Raw genomic sequence first — 18,116 nt, 5'->3', positions numbered from 1 at the left:
GTGCCCATCCTTGAGAAAGGAGGTCCTTTCCTCAGGGGAATCTGCCATAATGGGGCTGTCATGGGGAGTGAGCCAGTAAGGCTCACACTGAAAGAAGCAAACTGAAGGAACAGTCTGTGTCGAGGTGAAATCAAGACATGAAAGTATGTGTCCTTCAGGATGATCACTGCAAACCCATCTTGCGGGCAAATGAGTTTCTGCATCAAAAATGTGTTTCTGTTTTTTTTTGCATTATTGATATTTTGCATTATTGACACACTGTTTTCCTAATAAATGTTGTTCAGTTGCTTTGACGCAATGTATTTTGTTTAAAGCGCTTTATAAATAAAGGTGACTTGACTTGGCTTGACTTCTGCATCAATATCTTGAAGGCGAGCTTGTGCAGGCCCTAACTCGGGAAGAGTAGCGTCCTAAAGAAGAGGCAGTGTGTCATGCAACTCTTACCTGGACCCCAGGATCCCTCAGAGGGTTGGCAGAAGGTACGTGAGGAAGCAGCTTGTCCTGCAACCACAATTTCTTAGCCTGTGGCGAAAGATGGTGCTGAGGAAATGTAGCACAGCTTTTTATCATACGCCAATGCATCTGACCCTGAGACTGAACAAACTGCTCTTTTATTGATGTTTTGGGAACTAGAGATGTACCAGATGTCAGCACTCAGCCCTTCTCTGGTGGAGGGAGTGGCAAAGTCACCACCCCCTTAGGGAAGAGCCATTTCCTGGGAATCTCAGGGATATTTTGCGGTCTTCTTAGAAAACTTGGCAGCACCCTGAGGAGCAGTCTGCAACACATTCTACAGGTGATGGCTGTGGTGTGTTGCGTTCTTAGAGCTGATGTTGATGCTGCAGGGGGTAGATTACTGCACTTGTTCTTGTAGGCCAGGGGTGAAAAACTAATAAACATTTAGACATGACTGCAAATAAATATATTCATTTATTACAATTAATTTAAAGAAGGAAAGAAGATTCCACACTCCTAGTCCAGGAGTGTCACTTTCCCACAGAGTTTAGTTTGATCTTTTTGATCTTTTTATCTTTTTGATCTTTTTAATTAAACATACCTGAATCAACTAGTCGACAGTTAGGTGTGTCGAAACTAAACTCAGCAGGAATGAGGAACTTGCTTTACAGACTCACAGACAAACCTGTTTTACACACGTCAGTCAAACACAGAACCAGTAAAGTATTTAAACTCATCAGCTCAGGGAAAGAGAAACTAAAGTGTTAGTTTAGCTGTTGAGTGTTTGTGTCTCAGTATTTCTGCAGTAAAATGGCAGAAGCCAGAATTTCAGTGGGTCAGAAGGAGTTCATGTGTCCAGTGTGTCTGGATCTCCTGAAGGATCCAGTGACCATTCCATGTGGACACAGTTACTGCAAGATCTGTATTACAGACTGCTGGGATCAGGAGGATCAGAAGAGAGTCTACAGCTGCCCTCAGTGCAAACAGACCTTCAGTCCAAGACCTGCTTTAGCTACAAACACCATCCTGGCTGAAGTGGTGGAGAGACTGAAGAAGACCAGACTCTCTGATGACTGTGATGCTGGAGATGTGCAGTGTGACGTCTGTACTGGAAGAAAATACAGAGCCGTCAAGTCCTGTCTGGTGTGTCTGAAGTCCTACTGTCAGAATCACCTTGAACAACATGATAGTTGGTTTAGAGGACCGAGACACAGTTTGATTGAAGCCACTGGACGACTGCAGGAGATGATCTGTCAGAAACATGAGAAGCTCCTTGAGGTTTTCTGTCGCACTGATCAGAAGTGTATATGTGTGCTGTGTACGATGGATGATCATCAAAACCACGACACTGTATCAGCTGTAGCACACAGGAAAGAGAAACAGGTATTTAACACTAGACACTGATGAAATATTGCTGACACTCGTTACATGTGTTTATATCAGCACAATATAAACAGCTCACAGCATTTACACATCACACAACAGCAGAAAAGAACAGCTGCGAGAAGAGTTTCACTGTTTGCAGAAAATGCACCGTAAACCACATTCAGTCTGAAGCTCTATGTCTGTGTCAGTTTCACTTTTATAATACGCTTCTGCGAAACAGACCTTAACCTTCATGATAATTCATGTATGATAGTAGTCATGTTTGATTCATCTGTTCACATGATTTTTTTAGAGCCAGTAGTTTTCTGTGAGACTGACTATCATCTGTTTGTCCTGCAGAAGCAGCTGAAGGAGACGCAGAAGACGCTCCAGCAGAGAATCCAGCAGAGAGAGAAAGATCTCCAGCAGCTGAGAGAGACTGTGGAGTCTCATAAGGTGAGTCTGGAGAAGAAGAGAAGTTTGTCTCCGTCTCAGTTCAGACTCACTGAAGCTGAATCACTGTGTGTCCTAACAGCGCTCTGCACAGACAGCAGTGGAGGACAGTGAGAGGATCTTTACTGAGCTCATCCTCTCCATTGAGAGAAGCCGCTCTGAGCTGATACGACTGATCAGAGATCAGGAAAAGACTGCAGTGAGTCGAGCTGAAGGACCACTGAAGCGACTGGAGCAGGAGATCAATGATCTGAGGAGGAGAGACGCTGAGCTGGAGCAGCTTTCACACACACAGGATCACATCCAGTTCCTGCAGGTAACACAGATCTAGAAGAACAGGATCATAGTGGACTTGAGCAGATCCTGCTGTGACAGAGACTCACAGAGAAACAGTTCATGAGTTTCTTATTATACAATCCTCAGTCTGATCTGAGACGCCACTTACAAATGGCTTTCAGCTATCAAATCTATTAGATAACACATTTCAGAGCTTTTTCTTCTAAATAAACAAAAAAAGTTGATAACCACACACAGAATTAAATCCAGACTAAAAATTTCTAAAATTGTATTATATAAAATCCATAGAGCAAAAAAAGTGCAAGGTTCAGGTAAACAAACAGTTCTTTCTTCTAGAAGATATATTTAGCTGTGAAACACCACTAGCGCCACCAACAGTTCAAAACTACAATAACATTTCAGCTTTTTACCTCATGTCTCCTTCTGACTCATTATGTCATGGTGAAATCACTGAACTCTATAGTACCAATTCTGAGTAACGTTCACCAAGATTGGATCAAGAGATACTCAAACTTGATAACATTAACTTTATTTGTCTGTATCATATTGATGAATTTGATCTTGAAGACCCCAAAAGTGAAGTGAGGCTGTATATTAGCAATCAGTTTCATCAGGATTTTAAAGATTTTTTTTTTTGTGTGACCACAATTTTACAATATTAGTATTATTAGTAATAGCATTCTCTAGAAATATTTAAAAATTGCATATCCTGTCAAATAAGGTACTTATTTAAATCTAATCTAAGCTACTGATGAGATCAGGTATTAAGGGGGCTAGCAAATATTTGCTAGACACTGTATTTCTGTCAGTTTTGTGGACTTTTTTTGTGGAAACAGGTGTTTCCTGTTTTCCTTATTTGGTTTTTCCAGTTCCTCTCCTCGTTGTGTGTATTCGTTTCCAGTGTGTTCAAATAATTAGTTAATTTGCTCCCACGTGTGTCCCATTGGGGTCTGTTAATTTGTATTCTGTCCTGTCCCTTGTTTTCTGTCCGCTGTTAAATGTCATACCTGAGTTCTTGTGTTTGTATCCCTTTGTTCGTTGAATTAAATTCTAGTTCAGGCAACTAACTGGACCTTATTTATACAGGACACTGCTCTACTGATAATGTTCTGGTTACTCCACTGCACACGTCGGATCACTTCCTCCTCACTCTTAACCTCAACATGGTCCCTGCCACATCACTTACCCCTCCACATGTCATCTTTTCGATCTTTCAATGGTTTCATCTTCACTTCCTTCCCCTAAACTGTTTGCATCTTTGGATGTTAACAGTGCTACTGATACTTTCTGCTCCACTCTTACATCTTGTTTAGACACTAAAAGGGTGTGGCGCAAATCCAAAAAAACTACTGACCTTAATGTGTATCAGTCACTCCTATCTTCCTTCTCTGCTAATGTCTCCACTGCTAAAATGACATACTACCATAACAAAATTAACAATTCTCCTGCAGTTGTACCTGCACTCACTCACATCATCAACACATCCCTCCACACTGGTGTTTTCCCCTCATCATTTAGACTCGTATAACTCCACTACTTAAGAAACCCAACCTCAACCCATCTCTTTTAGAGAACTACAGACCAGTTTCCCTTCTTCCTTTCATTGCAAAAACACTTGAACGAGCTGTGTTCAACCAAGTCTCTACGTTTCTCAAGAACAACAACCAATCTGGCTTCAGAAGTGGACATTCAACTGAGACGGCCTTGCTCTCAGTTGTTGAAACTCTAAGACCGGCAAGAGCAGAATCCAAATCTTCAGTACTTATCCTGCTTGATCTGTCCGCTGCTTTTGACACGGTTAACCACCTGGGGCCTCATTTATAAAGCGTGCGTACGCACAAAACGGGGCTGGAAACGTACGTACGCCAGTTCCCACGCAAAGGTTGTGATTTATAAAAAACAAACTTGACGGGAGAATGTGCGCACCTTTAAGCAAACTTTGAGCCGTGCGTACGCACATTCTGGAGACAAAGGGAATTGGCGACACCGATGGTGAGGTCGTGAACTGAAGTTAGATTGTAGAAAATAAATGTGAGAAGAACGATTATAAGAATGAATGACATTTAATTTTCACTCCATTTCATACGTTATATCCACATTATCATGAAGATTAAATCCAACAGTGTTATTTGTGCCGATTGTTTTAGGCTATATACATCTAGTAAAATCCAAACGTAATTCAAAATGTATTAAAAGTAAAATAAAATAATAATCAGCGCTGCCTTACAGTCACATTGTCCACAACGGGAGCACAGGAGGACATGGCGCGATACATGTGATAGCCTACAGAATAGCATGAAATACCCTTTTATTAGAGAACTGCAGAACACAGTGTAAAAAGGAAATATTTTCCTTAATGTACATAGCCTATATCATAAAATGTCAAAGTCTGCAAATACAGTCATGAAGCACAATCGCTACTCATCATCGGTCCTAACTATTACGGTGTTCATTACAAAACCGTCAAGAAGCATGTGTTCACTATAACATTTTCGTCTTAAATTTTCGCCCACAAATTAATTAAGTGATTTTGTCAAGGTGTTAACGATCAGTCTATTTGCTAGAAACATATAAATTCTCCGGTGACCCGGGTATGTAATGCTTCATGATGGCACTCCTGGCACTGTTGGAGGATTACGCTAATGGCAGAATAAGGAGAGAACGAGTTTTCAGGGACCATGATGATTTCCTGGCCCATGATGATGACTGGCTAATAAGCCGATTTAGATTCCCTAGAGCTGTGCTCTTGGATCTATGTGCTGAATTGGGTCCAGTATTAGAGAGGGCAACACGCCGGAACCATGCCATCCCAGTCCAAATACAAGTCCTCACCACTCTGGGGTTCTTGGCAACCGGCTGTTTCCAGCGGGAATTGGCAGACAGGTAAATTAATAATATAAAAAAACTATAAGTAATCCTCAAATTTGTCTCTAAGACCTTTTTGTATATGAAATAATTCTATTGGAATCTATCATCTCACCCTATAGGTCTGGTATATCACAGCCGTCCCTGAGTGCCATAATATCTTTCGTTTTAAATGGTATACTTAATATGGTTAGTCGATACATCAGGTTCCCCTACACTGTGCGAGAACAGGCCGAAATTAAAACGCAATTTGCAGCAATGTCTGGTTTCCCAAATGTAATCGGCGCAATTGACTGCACTCATGTTGCTATAAGGGCACCATCTGAAAATGAATTTGCTTATGTTAATAGAAAGCATGTGCATTCTATTAATGTGCAAATCATATGTGACTCCAACATGACTCTCACAAACATTGTGGCACGCTGGCCTGGTTCAACACATGATTCCTTTATCTTGACACATAGCAGTGTAGGGAACAGACTAAATGCAGGCGCAGTACGTGATGGCTGGCTTCTTGGTGAGTTTAACAATATTAAAAAGTAGAAACTGTAACAATTTTGTTTTTAATATAATTATAACCTGCAGGCGACAGTGGCTACCCCCTGAGACGCTGGCTCCTCACCCCATTTTTAAACCCGCAGAGCGCAGAGGAAACTCATTATAACGAGGTCCACTCTCGTGCCCGCGCAGTTGTGGAGCGTGCCATCGGCATCCTGAAATGCAGATGGCGTGCTCTGGATGCCTCGGGTGGCAGACTTTTATACCATCCAGCAAAAGTGTGCAAGATTGTCAGGGCGTGTGGTGTTTTGCACAATATAGCACTGAGAAACGGTATTCCTCTCCCTCCTGATCTCCCTCTACCCCAGCAATACGACCCCGAGCCACAGCCCCCTGGCCGACAAGAGGGATATCAACGAGGTGCAAGAATCCGTGAGGATGTCATGCGGCGTTTGTAAAGAAAGACAAAACTCAAGGTTCATGTTTTAACTGCATCTTTTAATGATTGTGCAATTTCTTGCATCACTTCTCTCATCTGCCGTAGCTCATCTGCAACCCTGTTGACAGCGTTTATTGTCTCTCGCTGTAACTGCAGGACTGCGTCAGTGAGTACCCGACCACTTTTGGACGTGCCAGACGCAGAAGGGGCACTGCTTTGAGCCGGACGCTGTGCATCTGCATCTGAGAACCCCTCACCCTGAACCTCCTGTTCATTTACAGCTTCAGACTCCGGAAGGACTGGAGGACAAACAATTGGCAACATTTATCCATTTATCACCCCACACACTCAAATGTACAGCGTTAATGATTAAAAATCGGTTTAACCTTGCTCCTCTGTGGTTTCAGTCACGTCAGTGTCTCCCTCCTTTTCCGACACAATACCACACACGCTGACCTCCCCAATTATAGCCGCGATTTTGCTGTCCACTGATGTGAGATCAGCTGTACATGGGCCCCCACCAGTTGCAGCCACGCTCTGGCGGTGGGAGGACAGTTTTCTCTTTGCCTCCACCTTGAATGAATGAGAATCTTTATTTCACATATTTTGCATACTGTAAGCACATGTAAATAAAACTTTTTGAAAATCAATATTGCTATTTATATAGGTATATAGCCTAATAAAACACAAATGTAATATGTTGGTAAAAAAAAATTTGTATACCTTCAGGTCGGACCATTTTTTCTTTAATTCTGCAACTGTCCGTTCTGTCCCACTGACACAATTGACGGCAGAAGCAATACTTTGCCACTCGCACTGCTTCTTTTTATTAGTGACCCCACTGCTGTGGCCACCAAATAACACAGTTTTCCGAGCCTCCACCTCCCCTACAAGTGTTTCAATCTCAGTATCTGAGAAATTACGTTTTTTTCCTCTTTTCTCACCTGTCGCCATTATTAAAATTAGGCTAACAGAAATGCACGTTTTCACTTTCTTGGATTAATTAATTGGCGGGTCGCATGCCAGTTTTCCAGGTATATATGGGATTCCACTCTCATTTACATGCTGATCAGCAATCATGAGGTGATTTGCATTGACTATTTATGGTTAAAAATGGGCGTGTACAGGGCGGGATATGAGGCTGGTTCACGTACGCACATCTGCGGGTGATCTGTGATTTATAAAGGGAACATTGCTTACAGGTGTGCGTACGCACGGTTTTATAAATCGGAATATTTTTTGGCGTACGCCATTTTTGGCTTTTGGGCGCACGTAAACTTTTAGTAAAGATCCTACGCATAGTTTTATAAATGAAACCCCAGATCTTCCTGTCAACCCTACTGGCAAAAGGCATCTCAGGAACCACACTTCAATGGTTTGAGTCTTACCTATCATATAGGTCCTTCAACGTATCTTGGAGAGGTGAGGTGTCCAAGTCACAACATCTAACTACTGGGGTTCCTCAGGGCTCAGTTCTTGGACCACTTCTCTTCTCCGTCTACATGGCATCATTAGGTTCTGTCATTCAGAAACATGGCTTTTCATACCACTGCTATGCTGATGACACTCAACTCTACCTCTCATTCCATCCTGATGATCCGACGGTAGCTGTTCGCATCTCAGCTTGTCTAACAGACATTTCTTCCTGGATGATGGACCATCACCTTCAACTCAGCCTTGCCAAGACAGAACTGCTTGTGAATCCAGCAAACCCATCGTTTCATCACAATTTCACCATCAAGTTAGGCACATCAACCAAGCCTTGGAGTTATGATTGATGATCAGCTGATTTTCTCAGACCACATTGCTAAAACTGTCCGATCCTGCAGATTTGCTTTATTCAACATCAAGAAGATCAAGCCCTTTCTTTCGGATCATGCTGCACAACCAGTGTTGGAAAGGTTACTTTGGAAATGTAATAGGTTACAGATTACAAGTTACCCTATTTAAAATGTAATAGTAGTGTAACTTTTTTAATTACTTTAATAAAGTAATGTAACTAATTACTTTTGAGTACATTTTGATTACTTTTATAAATTTCTAATGAATGTTAATTTGCAACAGTTAATCATCTTCAACCATTTTACACCATGCAGGTTTAACCTTACAGTAGAGCTCAATACTGTCAGACTTTCACCATCCTTCTTCACTTAAATTAAGATGATCACATTTGAACACATCCACCACACAATCAGACTTTAGTAGTGCCTTTTACTTAGAGATTGATCTGAAGTTCAAAGCAGATTTAAAATCAAAAGAAATAGTTTATAGATACTGTTTTTGAAACCAAATCTTTGCATAACTACAGACATCTAACTGCATCTAACAATGGTTTGGGGCAAAATAGTTAATAAAAAAATAAAAGCATATACATCAACTCAAATACGGTTATCTAATAAGCATGTGTCCTATTTTGTGTACTAAACTCCTGAAACATTGGTGTATTTTTGAAACACTGCTGTCTCTTTGTATATGATATGATGATAGTTTCTCAAAATAAGTAAAAAATGCTCATGAAGTGACTGTTCTAGAGATTAATTTCCATGAGGGGCGGACTGGGAAAAAAAATAGGCTGGGAAATCTCCCACTCATACACCCACAACCCATTCTGAAACATGGACAACCCTATTATTATTTTTTTGGACCTGACATGAAAAAGATTTGAATCCTTAGGTTGGGGACATGCAACGTAATTAAGAGTTCTCTCCTGAACTGCACCTTCATTTCCATTATCCATCCATCTCTCTCATGACTATAATACTGAAGATTTTTATTTGACTTTTACCATGTTTTGTAAGTGCAATTTTGTTTTTTTGGCAAATTAATTACCACTTGTATTTATTTTTACCACAAATTCCATAGTTAAACCACGGTTTGTGCCATACCATAGGCTATATTAATTTTCCTAAGGGTTGTGTTTTTGTATCCACTAGCTCCCCCTAAACCTATGATAAAATATGATGATTTGTCTGCTAACTTACTATTGTAACATTACAATAGATAATAATGACGTCGTTTATACAGTATTTTGAGTAATTGCGAGCAATGTGCTGCTGCTGCTTGACTAAGTAAACAAAGACAAAACTACATTAGCATATTTACAGATGAAACTGACCTGCACCTGAAACCCTGAACAGAAGTGTCGCTTCTCTGCTCCAGCTGTGCGCTTACACAGTTCACTCCGGTCTCTCTCTCTCTCGCATTGATTACTCGGAGTCTGATCCAAACCGTTCGGCAGGGGCGCGGAGAGCGCGCGAGCCCAACCATTGCCAGTCACGACTAACCGATTCATGATTTATTAGAGATTTAATTATCGAATGGCGGATTCGGAAATAATCGCTTTAGTATATTCGGCCTGCAATTATACAATAACAATATTAAAGTAGAAGGCCAAATCGTCTGCCAGGCCACCGGGAATAGTCCCGGTTCTCCCGATGTCCAGTCAGCGCCTGATTTCAACACTGTGCACAACTCCTTGTTCAAGCTCTTGTTCTGTCCAGGCTGGACTATGCTCTCTTGGCAGGTCTTCCAGCCAATTCTATCAAACCTTTACAATTAATTCAGAACGCGGCAGCAAGATTAATTTTTAATGAGCCAAAAAGAATACACGTCACACCTCTGTTTATCAATTTGCACTGGCTTCCAATAGCTGCTCGCATAAAATTCAAGGCATTAATGTTTGCCTACAAAACTACCACTGGCTCTGCACCCATTTACCTAAATTTATTACTTCAGACTTATGTGCCCTCTAGAAGCTTGCGTTCTGCAAGTGAACGTCGCTTGATTGTACCATCCCAAAGAAGCACAAAGTCACTTTTACGGACTTTTAAATTAAATGTTCCCTCCTGGTGGAATGACCTCCCCAACTCAATCCCAGCAGCTGAGTCCTTAGCCATCTTCAAGAATCGGCTTAAAACACATCTCTTCCATCTTTATTTGACCCTCTAACTTTAACACTCACTATTCTAATTCTATTCTTAAAAAAAAATATAACTACCTTTCTAATCTTTTTGTATTCTATTTTCTTTTCATTTATTATGCAATTGTATGTGTGTGTGTGAAAAGGTCTCTAACACTAGCTTGCTCTATTCTTTTTTTATTCTAGTGGTTTTCTTTTTTTCTTTTTCTTTTTTTTTATTTATTATTTTTTTATTATTATTATTTTTTTGTTCCAACCACTCATCTCCTCCCAGCACTGTCTCTGTCCTCAGCCCAGAAATGCTGGCCTCTCCACCAGGGGCGGTGTTTCCGTATGGCAGTTGCCATACCCTAGCCCAGTCAGGTGTGTTGTGGAAAATTATTCAAACTTCATATATCTATTATATTGTTATTATTTTGAATCAGAGGGTTTGTTTATATTTAATCCATGATTAGCATTAAAAAGAGCTTTGTCAGTAAAACTTCGTAACGCCTCTGTATTCTCAAACTGCCAATAAAACCTTGTAACTTCACCCCGTGTCCATTCAGATTGGTGCGCCTCGCACAGCCTGGAGGAGACAGATCTCTGCTTGTTCGCAATTCAAGGTTAAATAAATAACGGTTTGAATAAGTACAGCATTTTCTTTTTTAAACATTTATGTCTGTAAAAGCTCATATTTTTTGTCTGTTTGAAGACCTGAGAAGTAGGTTATTTGACGTCTAGTTGTAGCCAATATTCTTTTGTAAGTTTTAAATATCCTCTACATAGCACTTCATTGTCTCTGTTACAATATCATGAGATTTTGGCCAAGTGTATTAAACAACAAGAAAAACTAAACACCCATATAACTTTAAAAAAACGTTATATAACCTGTGAAAGTTGATGAAAGCAGATTATGCGATGCACATGCTCTGTTGTTCTACTGACAGACAAAACCCAGATCTCTGTCATTCGCTGGTCAAAAACTAAATTTGAGCTTGATTGTCATGTAATATTAAGTGCAAGTAGGCTATCTAATACATTACCAACCCTGCAGTGTTTAATTATTTAAACGTTTTTCCCCCATTCTACAATGTACTTTTAGTGCTTCAGTATATTGACATTGTAAACCTGAGTGTGTCTTAAGGGTCCTAGTGAAGTTTTAGTGTCTCTAAAGTTATAAATAATGGTCAGTTTAATCGTGGCCTTTGAGCTGTTTTTCCTGAGCAAATCTACTCAACCCTACAATGAGTCTCGGTTGATGTGCTTGAGCTGTTAGATGGACATTTATGCTCTTAGCAGATGTTTTATCATCCAAAATACTTTCTAGAAGGCTCACATAGAGTGTAAGTGGCATATACTGAAATCTGTAGCTCTAATGCGATATAATGAATATGAGAAGAATGAAGCTGATGATCAGTCAAATCTGATGTTCCTGCAGGTTATTGAGTGAAGTGTGGAGCTGATGAGTTTGATTTCTGTTTTCTGTAGAGTTTCCAGTCTCTCTCAGCACCTCCTGAATCTACAGACATAAATTATGATCTCTCCAGTTTTCTCGTCTCTTCTGATGCTCTGAGAGAATCTGTCCATCAGCTGAGAGACAAACTGGAGGATTTCTGCAAAGAGCAGCTCAAGAAGATCTCAGACAGAGGTAAAGTCCTGGAGATTCATCTGCTCTCAGAAACCAGTCCATCATCATCTCATATCATGGAGAACATCATATTAGAAATGTGTTAGGAATAGATGCAGGATCATGAGAATCACACTGTTCATGTCTGTTGATTTCCACAGTTGCATTCATCAGGACCAAGAGCAACTTCCTACAATGTAAGTCAGTAAGAAAACAAGCAGAAAAACTTCTGTGTGTTCATGTTCTTCCCTTAGAAGGAGAAAGAAGAGTTTTATAAATGATTTATAAAAGTTGCACAGATATCTGATCATCTGTACTGAGACACTGATAATACACTGAACATGAAGAGTTCAGATACATGAAAAGATCAAACAGATTCATAATTCCTGATTCTGATGTGTTTTATCTCCATCAGATTCCTGTCAGTTCACTCCGGATCTGAACACAGCATTTAAACACCTCCGTCTGTCTGAGAACAACAGAGTGATTACTAACACTAACACAGATCAGCCGTATTCTGGTAATGCAGACAGATTTGATCATTGGCCTCAGGTGTTGTGTAGAGAGAGTGTGTGTGGACGCTGTTACTGGGAGATTGAGTGGAGCGGAGGTGATGGTGTGTCTACATCAGTGTCATATAAGAGCATCGGCAGGAAGGGGGGTATGGAGTGTGTGTTTGGACGTAATGATCAGTCCTGGAATTTTTACTGCACTCCCTCCAGTTGCACATTTGTACAAAAAAATATAGATACTGTTCTTCCAATAAAGTCCATCATCAAGAGAATAGGAGTGTTTGTGGATCACAGAGCAGGAACTGTGTCCTTTTTCAGTGTCTCTGACACAATGAGCCTCATCTACAAAGTCCAGACCACATTCACTCAGCCGCTCTATCCTGGGTTTTGGGTTGGTTCTGGATCAACATTGAAACTGTGTTGATGAATCAGAATAGGGTGATGAGAGATTCTACCCATAATTCTTTGAGCTGCATGATGAATCAGTAACAGTGAGATATTATAGAGTGTTTTCTTTTCTCATAATGACAATAATACCGCAGCTGAATTTCTTTCAGTGAAATAACAATCAGAATAAATGTAATAAATCCTCATAGACAGTAAGATCAGTGTGTGTGTGTGTGTGTGTGTGTGTGTGTGTGTGTGTGTGTGTGTGTGTGAGAGAGGGAGAGAGGGAGAGTCTGCTGAGTGACCATGGGTTTCTGTGCTTTTGTCTGTTTGTGTCTTTTACTTTTCAATTTAGTCAGTGTCACATTATTTTATTATTACTATCAAAATTACCTTTCAGTTCAAATGATCACAGTCAATAAATCATTGTCATTATTAGGGTTGGGTACCGAACCCTGGTTTCCTGCCAGTCGGCTTTGAGAGTGACTGACACTTAATGGTCAGAAAAAATTACTAAATAGATAATGTAAAAAAAAAAAAGAAAAAAAAATTCACTACTTTCTTTCTTTTCTATGTGCATTCATAAATTGTATTATTGCTTTTGTAAGTGCCACGTTTGGCAGTTGGCATTAGAATTTATATTACTAATAACAGTGGCATATGAGAAGTTTAATACTACAGAAAGGGAAAAAAATGCCTTTTTCGAAACTACTGTATATATAAAACATAAGGTGGCTCAATTTGCATGCTACTTAGATAGCCGAGGTTTGCAGACATTCATTAGTTGCACTCAATTTATTAGTTTTTAGCACCCCCTCTGAACTGTTAGCACCCCCAACAAAAAATCCCGGAGTTGCCACTGACTGTCTTTGTTTTATCATTAAGAACGTTTATATCTTCTGTTTATTCAGTTACAGAGATAGCAATGCTTTTGTCCATATTAGGGATTTCCTGAGTTCTATTCCTTCTGTGATGCACATGTGGACTTTCTGCGCGAGGGCGCCCTCTGGCGTCCAGTATGAATGAAACAGACATTAAATCTGTTTATTGCATTCAATAATGGCCAATCCATCATAGTTTGGGTATTTTAGTTTTTTTATTTCTTTCTTTAAGTATCGTTTTAGGCCCTGGTACGGTTTTAAAAGTATTGATTTGGCACAGATATCGTAAAAAACCCAAGCAATACCCAACCCTTGTCATTATTCACCTCATGGAGCTCCGACCCTTTCCAGCGCTTTGTGTTCTTCTGTCTTCTGCTGTTTTCATTTTCATGCATTAAATTGTTAACCATGAAAAACAGTTTTATTTTTATGTTAAAGCTTGCTAATAATTTGTGTTAAAATGTGCAAGGTAATTCAAGATAATAAATGTTCAAGTTAATTCAAGGTTAATAGTCTTGTACTTTTTGATATTAATTTATCACCCCACATTTTAAAAATGTTTAATGTAAGAATTGTTTGTAGCATGATTAACTGATAGTTCTATGTGTGTGTGTGTGTGTGTGTGTGTGTGTGTGTGAGAGAGAGAGAGAGAGAGAGAGAGAGAGAGAGACATTACTTTTAAGCTTTTTTTTATTTACAACACTTATAAAAAAAAACAGTATATATTACACAATAAATTTTACTTAACATATACCTGCATATTCATTTATGCATTTTAGCAGACGCTTTTTATCCGAAGTGACTTACAGTTAATTCAGGCTAACATTTATTACCTGGGAATCTAACCACTTGAGCCACAGGAACACCCCATATTCATAAATAAGCTATAAATAAAGAAAAATTATTTATAATTTATAACATGATTTCATAACCACTTTCTTCACTTGACACTGACATAAAATACTTTCAATTCCCCAAAATGGAAAAAAAAAGAGTCTGTATCATTTACTAATTCATAAAATGTATAATCCAAAATTAGCCTACTTTTTTACCAAAGCCTTAAACATATGTAAAGGATTGATTCCTCCAAATAAGAAGCGTTTTATTCCTTCTTGTCAAACAAATTGCAATTTTAGCTTTACCAATCATGAAATTAACATTATTTTTTTTCCTGTTTGAGGCACTATAATTTGGTCCAAAAATAAACAGACCATTTGTAAAGAGAAAACCAAAATTATGACTAATTTCTCTTATCATTCCAATAATTTATTTTAACCTTGAACAACCAATAAAAAATATGAAAAACTGTTTCAGAAACCCTACAAAAAGTACACTCTTCCCTTTGCAAAAGATTCAAACGTACCTTGTATCTATTTGTCGCGATTATCGGTAGCACTTTATTTTACAGTCCTGTTCCTCATGTACATACTATGTACTTATTATAGTAATTACAATAACTATGTAGTAACTAGGTACTAACCCTGTACCTACCCCTAAACCTAACCCTACCCCATGTAGTTACCTTGTATTACCAGAACTTTCTTAGATAAATACACTGTAAGTACACTATAAGTACATGTTAGTACACGTACTGTAAAATAAAGTGCAACCCGATTATCCTTATGTAGAGGTACCTCACTTAAAATTTGTGACCATGGAGCACATAGTCTTAAGGGTCAATTTTTTGAAATTGAGATTTCTACATCATCTGAAGCTGAATAAATGATCTCTCCATTGATGTGTGGTTTGTTCGGAGGACAATATTTGTCTGAGATACAACTATTTGAAAATCTGGAATCTCAGGGAGCAAAAAAAATCTAAATATTGAGAAAATCATCTTTAAAGTTGTTCAGATGAAGTTCTTAGCAATGCATATTACTAATCAAAAATTAAGTTTTGATATATTTACGGTAGGAAGTTTACTAAATATCTTCATGGAACATGATCTTTACTTAATATCCTAATGATTTTTGGCATAAAAAAGAAATGTATAATTGTGACCCACAATGTATTGTTGTCTATTGCTACAAATACACGTCTGATATATTGATGACTGCTTCTGTGATCCAGAGACACATATACCGTGATGCACAGGTAACCGGCAAAAGAATGGGAGGGGGTGTGTGTGTTTATATAAATGAGCGATGGTGTAAAAACTACACAGTAAGAGACTCCCATTGCTCAGAGGATATTGAGCTATTGTCGCTGTCGGCCTTACTATCTACCTAGGGAATTTGGTCAGGTGTTTGTCACTGTGGTATATATTCATCCCCGCGCTAATACTAAGGTTGCGGCAAATTGGATATACGACACAATGGCTAAACTAGAAAACATGGCACTTGTTGCCATTATTCACCTCATGGAGCTCCGACCCTTTCCAGCGCTTTGTGTTCTTCTGTCTTCTGCTGTTTTCATTTTCATGCATTAAATTGTTAACCATGAAAAACAGTTTTATTTTTATGTTAAAGCTTGCTAATAATTTGTGTTAAAATGTGCAAGGTAATTCAAGATAATAAATGTTCAAGTTAATTCAAGGTTAATAGTCTTGTACTTTTTGATATTAATTTATCACCCCACATTTTAAAAATGTTTAATGTAAGAATTGTTTGTAGCATGATTAACTGATAGTTCTATGTGTGTGTGTGTGTGTGTGTGTGTGTGTGAGAGAGAGAGAGAGAGAGAGAGAGAGAGAGAGACATTACTTTTAAGCTTTTTTTTATTTACAACACTTATAAAAAAAAACAGTATATATTACACAATAAATTTTACTTAACATATACCTGCATATTCATTTATGCATTTTAGCAGACGCTTTTTATCCGAAGTGACTTACAGTTAATTCAGGCTAACATTTATTACCTGGGAATCTAACCACTTGAGCCACAGGAACACCCCATATTCATAAATAAGCTATAAATAAAGAAAAATTATTTATAATTTATAACATGATCTGGAATCTCAGGGAGCAAAAAAAAAAAAAAAAAATCTGGAATCTCAGGGAGCAAAAAAAAAAAAAAAAAATCTGGAATCTCAGGGAGCAAAAAAAATCTAAATATTGAGAAAATCATCTTTAAAGTTGTTCAGATGAAGTTCTTAGCAATGCATATTACTAATCAAAAATTAAGTTTTGATATATTTACGGTAGGAAGTTTACTAAATATCTTCATGGAACATGATCTTTACTTAATATCCTAATGATTTTTGGCATAAAAAAGAAATGTATAATTGTGACCCACAATGTATTGTTGTCTATTGCTACAAATACACGTCTGATATATTGATGACTGCTTCTGTGATCCAGAGACACATATACCGTGATGCACAGGTAACCGGCAAAAGAATGGGAGGGGGTGTGTGTGTTTATATAAATGAGCGATGGTGTAAAAACTACACAGTAAGAGACTCCCATTGCTCAGAGGATATTGAGCTATTGTCGCTGTCGGCCTTACTATCTACCTAGGGAATTTGGTCAGGTGTTTGTCACTGTGGTATATATTCATCCCCGCGCTAATACTAAGGTTGCGGCAAATTGGATATACGACACAATGGCTAAACTAGAAAACAGGGGGTGTGTGTGTTTATATAAATGAGCGATGGTGTAAAAACTACACAGTAAGAGACTCCCATTGCTCAGAGGATATTGAGCTATTGTCGCTGTCGGCCTTACTATCTACCTAGGGAATTTGGTCAGGTGTTTGTCACTGTGGTATATATTCATCCCCGCGCTAATACTAAGGTTGCGGCAAATTGGATATACGACACAATGGCTAAACTAGAAAACATGGCACCTGATGCACCGAAGTTTGTGTTCGGAGACTTTAATGGATGCTCAATCAAAAGCGTATTGCCCAAATACTATCAATACGTCGAGTGCCCGACACGGAGGGATAAAACACTCGATCTATGCTTTGGGAATATTAAAGACGCTTTTAAGGGCTATGTAAAACCACCCCTTGGAGACTCGGATCACAATGCAATACAGCTTGTCCCACAGTATAAACAAAAGCTCAAGACGAGCAAACCCGAGATAAAGACAGTTAAACAGTGGACTGATGAGTCTGTTGAACGCCTTCGAGGCTGTTTTGATTGTACTGTGTGGGACATTTTCGTGAATACCAGTAAGAACTTGGAAGAGTTGACTTCAGTGGTGACTGACTATATTCAAATAAGTGGTAGGGTTTTGCAAATGTGTAGTGAAGAACTTAGCCTCATTTTCTGCCAGCTTTTTCAAAAGTCATTAGATACACAATACATTCCTAAAACCTGGAAGCCCTCGCTCATAGTACCAGTACCTAAGGTAGCAAGACCAGCTGATCTAAATGATTATCGTCCAGTCGCCCTAACATAAGTCGTGGTGAAGAGCCTAGAGAGAATTGTTCTGAGACATATTCTAAATGATGTGCAATGTAATATTGACCCTTTACAGTTTCAGATG

At 38.9% G+C, this 18,116-nt stretch overlaps 1 protein-coding gene across 3 annotated transcripts in view; it reads left to right on the top strand.

Moving 5' to 3' along the window:
- The first annotated feature begins 955 nt into the window (after positions 1 to 955).
- The window catches only part of LOC132154389 (tripartite motif-containing protein 16-like), a 162,312-nt gene continuing 145,151 nt past the window's right edge, over positions 956 to 18,116 (top strand). Inside the window, exons 1-6 of one of the 3 annotated variants that reach the window (XR_009437158.1) lie at positions 956 to 1,839; positions 2,182 to 2,277; positions 2,357 to 2,590; positions 11,763 to 11,922; positions 12,063 to 12,098; positions 12,317 to 13,012. Coding sequence is in view for 1 of the 3 variants with exons in the window: in XM_059562915.1 (XP_059418898.1) it covers positions 1,267 to 1,839; positions 2,182 to 2,277; positions 2,357 to 2,590; positions 11,763 to 11,922; positions 12,063 to 12,098; positions 12,317 to 12,837 (1,620 nt within the window). In the remaining 2 variants the exon portion in view is untranslated. Of the gene's footprint in view, positions 1,840 to 2,181; positions 2,278 to 2,356; positions 2,591 to 11,762; positions 11,923 to 12,062; positions 12,099 to 12,316; positions 13,269 to 18,116 lie in introns of those variants that run through there. The other 2 variants (XR_009437157.1, XM_059562915.1) reach the window with 2 other exon arrangements.

Source organism: Carassius carassius, chromosome 12 (assembly GCF_963082965.1).
Source record: "Carassius carassius chromosome 12, fCarCar2.1, whole genome shotgun sequence".
NCBI lineage: Eukaryota > Metazoa > Chordata > Actinopteri > Cypriniformes > Cyprinidae > Carassius > Carassius carassius.
The sequence above is the reverse complement of the archived record's forward strand: the minus strand, read 5'-3'. Positions and strand labels throughout refer to the sequence as shown.